The sequence below is a fragment of the Anguilla anguilla genome, chromosome 8 (genome assembly GCF_013347855.1).
Source record: "Anguilla anguilla isolate fAngAng1 chromosome 8, fAngAng1.pri, whole genome shotgun sequence".
Taxonomy (NCBI): domain Eukaryota; kingdom Metazoa; phylum Chordata; class Actinopteri; order Anguilliformes; family Anguillidae; genus Anguilla; species Anguilla anguilla.
Genome location: NC_049208.1, coordinates 16,068,038 through 16,076,071, shown reverse-complemented (window position 1 = coordinate 16,076,071; position 8,034 = coordinate 16,068,038). Strand labels below are relative to the sequence as shown.

Here is an 8,034-nt window from a genome sequence, read left to right as displayed (position 1 = left end):
AGCTGTCGGCCCTGCAGACGCACCGCGGGAGTGTACTCACCGCCCAGCCTTCAGCCGAACCGTGGGGGCGTACTTACCGCCCAGCCTTCAGCCGAACCGCAAGAGCGTACTTACCACCCAGCCTTCAGCCGAACCGCGGGGGCGTACTTACCGCCCAGCCTTCAGCCGAACCACGGGAGTGTACTTACCTCCCAGCCTTCAGCCGAACCACGGGAGCGTAATTACCGCCCAGCCTTCAGCCGAACCGCGGGAGCGTACTTACCGCCCAGCCTTCAGCCGAACCCCGGGAGCGTACTTACCGCCCAGCCTTCAGCCGAACCGCGGGAGCGTACTTACCGCCCAGCCTTCAGCCGAACCGCGGGAGCGTACTTACCGCCCAGCCTTCAGCCGAACCGCGGGAGCGTACTTACCGCCCAGCCTTCAGCCGAACCCCGGGAGCGTACTCACCGCCCAGCCTTCAGCCGAACCCCGGGAGCGTACTCACCGCCCAGCCTTCAGCCGAACCGCGGGAGCGTACTTACCGCCCAGCCTTCAGCCGAACCATGGGAGCGTACTTACCGCCCAGCCTTCAGCTGAACCGCGGGAGCGTACTTACCGCCCAGCCTTCAGCCGAACCGCGGCAGCGTACTTACCGCCCAGCCTTCTGCCGTACCGCGGGAGCGTACTTACCGCCCAGCCTTCTGCCGAACCGCGGGAGCGTACTTACCGCCCAGCCTTCAGCCGAACCGCAGGAGCGTACTTACCGCCCAGCCTTCAGCCGAACCGCGGGAGCGTACTTACCGCCCAGCCTTCTGCCGAACCGCGGGAGCGTACTTACCACCCAGCCTTCAGCCGAACCGCGGGGGCGTGCTTACCGCCCAGCCTTCAGCCGAACCGCGAGAGCGTACTTACCGCCCAGCCTTCAGCCGAACCCCGGGAGCGTACTTACCGCCCAGCCTTCAGCCGAACCCCGGGAGCGTATTTACCGCCCAGCCTTCAGCCGAACCGCAGGAGCGTACTTACCGTCCAGCCTTCAGCTGAACCTCGGGAGCGTACTTACCGCCCAGCCTTCTGCCGCACCGCGGGAACGTACTTACCGCCTGGCCTTCTGCCCAGGCTAGTCCACATCAGCGCTGAGATGCAGAGCCCAAAGTGACGGGGCTGGTCCGGGTTCGGGGGGGAGGATCCGAGGGCGCAGGCCGCTGTGAGGGGCTCTGATGAAAGGAGTGAGGAGTGGGGGTGGGCTGTGGGGTGGGGGGGCATTATTCTCTCTAATCTACCTCAGCTTGCTTTTACATTGTTACCAGATGTGTGTTTGGGGGAGGGCAGTGTACGCGAGAGCCAGCCCCGCAGGAGGAAGGAAAAAACAAACGTTCCGCACTCTTGGAAAGTAGAAAGTAGAAACCCTCTGAAGGGTGAGCACACAGAGCCGGCGCAGAGGCTTTTCAGCGCGCGATGATGCAACCGGTCTGGGCGGCCACTGGCTTTTTTCTGTCGGGTTAGTTCACTGTGCGTATTTGGCCAGACTCCCAGCGGAGGCCTTCAGAGGCGGGGGGGAAGGGGGTAGTTTTGGGGGTTGTGGGGGGGGGGTGGGTGGGGCTGAGAATGAAGGCAGATATGAGCTGGAGGCAGAGTTCAGGGTGGGGGAGGGTGGGTGCGGGGAGTGTGTGAGGGGGGAGCTGGACGCTGGATGCAGGCCAGGCTCCTTCCTCTCTGCTTCAGATGTAGGATCTCGGGGAGGGGGTGGGGGAGGGCTAGGGTTGCCTTACAGGCCCTCTCTCTCTTAATGGTTTACTGAATAAAAAAAGTAAAAACACACGCTAACACACCAGATGACCCCTGGAGGTGTTGTGCAGTTTTGAGGGAGAGGGCTTGAGGAATGCGGGCATAGAGAAATAACCCAACGCAAACCCAGCAGTCTGCAGGCCAGAGACTGCTCTGACATGCGCTGCCCCGCCCCCACCCCGGTTTAATTACATTACATAATTACCAGCGGAAGTGCGCGGTCAGCAGAGCACCACGGTGACGCCGCCACTGGCGCATCTCCATGGCAACCAGCCCACACCTCCAGGTGCGTTACCTCATGCTGGAGCATTGCCGGTGTGAAAATCATCAGCTGCCAACTGCCCTGTGGCGATGAAGAACCCCCCAATAAGCCTTTTTAACGAAAGACTTTCGTTCTTTTGCCCTGGAACGCTTTGGTTTCCGGTGTGTCGGACGCACTCCAGGTGGCAGGTGGCCTGATCCTGTCTGTCGCTAATCCCACTGTCCACCAGGCTGAAGTTGTGGCATCTGTTTCTTCCTCCGCAGTCCAGCGCATTGCCCGGATCTTCCTTCAACCTGGCGCCCCCCCACATGTTCGGGAACCGGCTGAACCCCAACTCCGCCATGGCCTCCCTGTTCACCCAGTCGGAGAGCTCCCCGGCAGGTGAGGCCGCCTGAGACGGACTCCGCCCGCACACCTTTCACCGCACGCACGTGTCCCAGCAGCACCTGCGACTGTGTCAGCCTGGAGCCTGTCTGTTCTGGCCTCGTGGAGAAACATCAGCTGTTGCTGATGAACATTATTAGCATTTTTTCAAACTGAATTGTCAAATAATCACATAGTGACTCCACAGTCTTTTTCTCCCCTTACTGTGGTTTTTTTTTTTGTAAATGTACTGTAGCAGGCAGACCGCAGAAATTGCACTCAGAGAAATATAAATGACAAGTGTATGAGAACAGCACATAATTGCACACGCGCGATATTAATTTTTGATTTATGTGCGTGGGAGGCGTAGGTGAATAATGTGTGCGTTGTTCGCCCGATATTACTGGTACATGTTTTTTTTTTCTGCGCATAAATCAAATGTTAATATGTTTTACTTTAAGGAGTTCAAAACGCGGGGTCTGCCACCGCTGTCTGCGTGAGACAAATAGACACAAAATATTGGCCCTGCCCCCCGCCGCCACCTCATTCTGGGAGCGGGGGAATGTGCGGGGCCGAGCGGGGCCCGCTCCGCGCGCGGGGCCGAAGACAGAAACCCGTGACAGAGAATATACACATCTGCTTAATGAACCGTGTTATTGCCCACCAAGTTATTACAGTATTACTGCACTGGATACATTGGTATACTGTCTGGAGAAGGGAGCCAGTTTGAAACTGTAGCCGCGCGGCAGAGTTTGGTTTGGAGCACACGTAGCCTCCTCCCCCCCCCCACCCCTCCTGTTTTCTGGAGTGAATAGGAGGGTTTTGTTTTCGCAAGTCTTTTTTTTTTTTTTGCAGGACCCTTTAGCCATGCGCAGGGTGGGGGCTGGGGGTTTGGGGGTGGGGTGGTTGGGGGGGTTTGGGGGTGGGGTGGTTGGGAAGGTTTGGGGGAGGTGTGGGGGGGGGGGCGGTTGAGAGGGTTGGGGGAGGGGTAGGGGAGTGGAAATTGGGGGGAACGGCTGTGGCATTTGAGAAATAATGGATCAGTCATGCCTTTCGCCTCAAAGGGGGGTCACAGGGTCACTGGACTAACAATGGAGGAAAGAGGGCTCTTTTTTTTCCCTTTTCCCCCCTTTTTTTCTTTTTTAAAGGGCCCAGTACTCAGGTCTGTGGGTCTTAATGTAGCTGCTAGCATGTCATGCTGTGTGCAGAGTCTTCATTGTGTGTGACTGGTGTAGTTTTTTGATGTAGTATTTGCGCAGAAGTGTGAATCTGCCGCTGTAGGTCAGTGTGAGTTTAGGACAGTGGATTTGTGGGCTATCTCTGTTTCCGTGGCAGCAGGCCTCAGGTCGGAGCCACGTGCTTCCTGGCCTCTCTCGCAGTTTACCCTGCGGACGGGTGGCGTTCCTGACGGCCGACCCACGAGGGTGATGTATGGGACATGCAGTTGTGGGCTGGGGGGGGGGGTGTTTGTGGGCGAGTTGAGGAGAGCGGAGGGCTGGAAAGTGTTAAAGTGTGGGGGGGGGGGGGGGATGGAATTGCCTGACTGTGGCTTGCTGGGGGAGGGGGGTTCTGCCGGACCGTCTGTCCGCATGTGTGATTCATTACTCTCACTGGGGAAAATGAAAAGAAGTGTCTACTCCCAGAGCAGTGTGTGTGTGTGCGCGTGTGTGCGTGTGAGCCTGTGTGTGAGCGTGCGGAAGGGGGGTGTGTGGTAAGGAAGAGGCACTGCGAGTCATGCGGGGACTCACTCAGTGTTCAGGGACTGGCTGCCAAAGATCACTCTCACTCAGCGTCGGGGATGGATCGGGCGGCACAGTGGCCCCCTGAGCCTGGGGAGCGGCGGGCCGCTGCCACCGCCGCCGCTGCCAGATGCCTGACATACTCCACGCTGTTTACCTTTCAGACCCCGACCTGGGCTTCTCCACTTCAGGAGCGTCGCCAAAATCGAACCTCTCCCCTCGGTAAGTCCTGTTCCTGTTCCTCTGCCAGCATCGCCCCAATCTCCTGCCTCCTCCACCCTCTCCCCACCCCAACACAGCCCCACCCTCCTCTCCTTCTCCCTGTGGTTAGTGTCTCTAATCTTATCAGCAGAAGATCCTTTTCATTTTTTCTAACTGGCCTGATAAGTTGTCTGTCTCGGGTTCACAAAGGGAACAGTGTTTGGTGTGGAGAATGCTCTTCAGTTGCCAATTATTTGTTGTCATTTCAACAGATTAGTGTTGTATAGACAAAGCTAATGTTTTCATACCTCTATATCCATGTGAATATGTGAACAGAAACTTGCAAATGGTTATTTTATTCTTAATTATATGTGTGCATTTTAAAAATGCAGCTACATAAATATAATATAGAAATACATATAATAATAATTCTATAATAATAATATAGAATGTTTGTTTATCGATAAGTGTGACCACTCCAATACATGACCAAGTTCATGAAGTAGTGTTCCACTGTTTTAATAAATATTCAAATTATTTATTAATCTAGAGGGTCCTAAAATGGTTTCTCCCTGTATTGGTTGACAGTAAAAGGGTCAACTTAACAATATGTGAGAAATCTCATTTCTTTTTTACTTTCAAGTTGGCTAATTTGGTATTCAATTTTTTTTTAATTATGTGTGGAATTGTAAAAAAAATAGTTCATAGATTTCATTTTATCTGATAAATGTATAATTCTTGTGATACTGTGAACTACAATTATTGATGGTTTTGCCAACATTTGTGAGTTATTATATTGTCTGTATATGCTGGCTCAATACAAAAACTCTGTTTTTATAATATGTAGGTTCCATACTCAAGCATTAAGTTAATGAGTTTTTGAAAAGACAGTGGACATATATGTGTACATTCATTACAGGTATTTGGCAGACGCTCTTATACAGAGCGACGTACAACATTCAGAAGGGTTTGAACATGACAGGAATCATGCGTGTGTGTGTGTGTGTCTGCGTAGCCTGTTCTCAGTCTGTGGCTCTGGTGGAGTTACAACAGACGCAAAAACACATTTAAAAATAGGAAACTGGAAGATCCCGGGCAGATGGGCCCACAGCGCTTTCCCAGCTGTGGGAAGGCGAGAGCACTGGCGTAACTGGGAGCGTTTTAGCCGATGGGAGCGCGGATCAGGACGGGACCCAAGCGCGATTAATATTAATTCGGTGGCTGCAGTTGGGAAGATTGATGGCAGACCGGCGCTGGCAGGGTTGCTTGGGAAATGGATTTGCGCGCGCTTTCAGTATTGATGAAGTGTCTGACGCAGGACACATTCATAATAATAACACCGATCAGGAGGCTGTCTGAATGGGAGCTGAGCGAGATTTACCGCAGTAGCCCGTTAAAGCCTCGGGGCTTGTCGCAAAACACGTCTTTATTTGTTTAACGCCACCTATACACTTTCGGACAAAAGTACACTGTCCCCGCAGGATCGTTTTTAGAAGTGTGACTGAGTAACAGGAAAGCTGGGTTTAAACGTGTCAGCCTTTCTGCCCTTGCGTCGGTCCTGGTTTTCTCACTCTCTCTCCTCTATTCGGAACGATTTTGAATCACTTGCAGTGTATCTCGCAGCCACTGTTGGCGAGAGTGGAATAAAACGAGCACCTTAATGCACTTTATTATACTGCCTTGTTATATTAAAGGGATGTTTCGCTTTGATATAACACAAGTAATTTTGTGGAGCTAGCCTCGTTGTATTTGCATAGAGTGAGTACTGGCAACATCAGCTGTCCCTACTGACCGTGAACAGCATCACCGTTACTTCCGGTTTTCCGGCTTCCGACTCACTCCCTTTCATTTTTAGGACCTCGCCGAAATTAGTAGTTTTAAAGCTTACACTAACTACGGAGGACAGTAGATCGATAAAAGAGAGTACTAATGTCAAAAGGTCTGCTTTTTTCTTGAGATGTTTTCAGGTTCAGGTTGGCTAGGGGAACTATTTTCAAATTGGGTACTGCGTAGAAATACAGCAATCCGTAGTTTGATCATTTTAATGCACGCGCCCATGTGAAGTATGTTATTGTCAGCAAGAATACATCACTTTTTTCCGGATTTCCTTTTATTTTATAAGGCGAAAAATGTCAAAAATACATCAGATATAAAAAACAATCAGATATAAAAAAAACAGACCTTTTGACATTAGTGCGCTCTTTTATTGATTTATTATCTTTGTGCTTTAACACTTAATTTCGGGAAGGTCCCGAAAATGAATGGGAGTGAATTGGGAGCCAGACAACTGGCAGAAACGGTGATGACTTTAACGGTCAGCAGAGACAGTCAGCAGCTGATATTGCTAGTATTTATGCTATGCAAATACAATGGGGTAAGTTTCACAAAATTTCTTCTGTCATACCAAAGTGAAATATCCCTTTTAAGGTGTGTACAAGATGTGGCTTTAACTCTAAACAACATGTGTAAACCACTGTCAACTAGACACCAAGTGCATAAAAGAAAAAGTAAATTTGTGTTTCACGTATTTCATTACAAAAAAGTAGTTGTATCACTGTAGTCTTCTTCGTTATGTATAAAGCTAACCAAAGTTTTTATCTGACATTTTTGTGTCTCTGTCTTCGCACCCCCATCTCTAGGTCTCCTGTGAGCGGTCTGCAGATCCGCTATGACCCACCTGGGGCAGGTGTCCTGGGTTCGACCGCCAACGGCACAAGCTCAGCGCCCCCAGTGGCCAACAGCATAGAGCAGCTGCTGGAGAGGCAGTGGAATGAGGGCCAGCAGTTTCTCCTACAGCAAGGGACCTCTGGGGACTGTAAGGCCACTTCTTACTTCCTGTTTCCTTCCCGGCTTGCTACTTCCCACTTCCTGCTTCCTGCTTCCTGCATCCTGCTTCCTTCCTTTTTTACAGGAGCAGATACTTTGAGATTTAGGCCCAAATTAATTCTAACTACAATGCTTCTCGTACACAAGAAGACATTATTTAATTGTGTTTCAGTTTCTGTTGTTAACTGTTGATTTAAAAAAAATAATTAATTTAGCTAGATGTTTGTTTCATCACCTTCTACAATTGGTCGAATTTATAATGTTTGAAAAATAAAATATCAGGAAAACGTAACATATGCTGCTTGGTTGCCAGATTGAGCACACTAGGAACGAGTCTAGGCTGTGGAAATACAGAATTTTGTAGTACAGATAATTCGTTTTTGTGTTATTTTCCATGTAAATGACATACATTATCTTGAGGATGTTGCTCAAAAATAACTCAAATTACATTGTTTAATTTAGGATGATACGGAGCAGTCGCACCTATATTGTCTGTCCAGTCAATGAGTGCATGTCAAATTGAATGAATGTCTAGAATCACAATTTTGCCGTTTACATTGTGGTTTCATTACGCCTAATCTGTGCGTAATTGCTTCCATAGTTGCAAAATGACAGTAATTACCATTGAATGAAAGCATGTTGGCTATTGCATCATTCAGTTCAATGCCATTTTATTGTCTATTTGATTATTATGTACATGACTGCGTTCTTGAGGTATTGTCACAGGCCGCCATCTTTTCGTGGTTATTAATAGATTTGAGAGCTCCTAGTTGGTGTCCAGGACGAGATCTCTGGTGGCTCTGGCTTCCTTAACGCGGTAGCAGGGCCTGGCGCTTTGTTTTGGCCTGTTTGCGCTGTACGAATGGCAGCTGCGATGAT

General features: G+C 50.2%; 1 protein-coding gene across 12 annotated transcripts in view; it reads left to right on the top strand.

The window, feature by feature from the left end:
* LOC118233901 (protein AF-10-like) overlaps positions 1–8,034 on the top strand; it is a 59,499-nt gene that overhangs the window by 45,525 nt on the left and 5,940 nt on the right. For all 12 annotated transcript variants that reach the window (XM_035429990.1, XM_035429988.1, XM_035429986.1 and 9 more), the window contains 3 exons: positions 2,290–2,407; positions 4,293–4,350; positions 6,969–7,144. In XM_035429990.1, the coding sequence (XP_035285881.1) occupies positions 2,290–2,407; positions 4,293–4,350; positions 6,969–7,144 (352 nt within the window). The remainder of the gene's footprint in view (positions 1–2,289; positions 2,408–4,292; positions 4,351–6,968; positions 7,145–8,034) is intronic.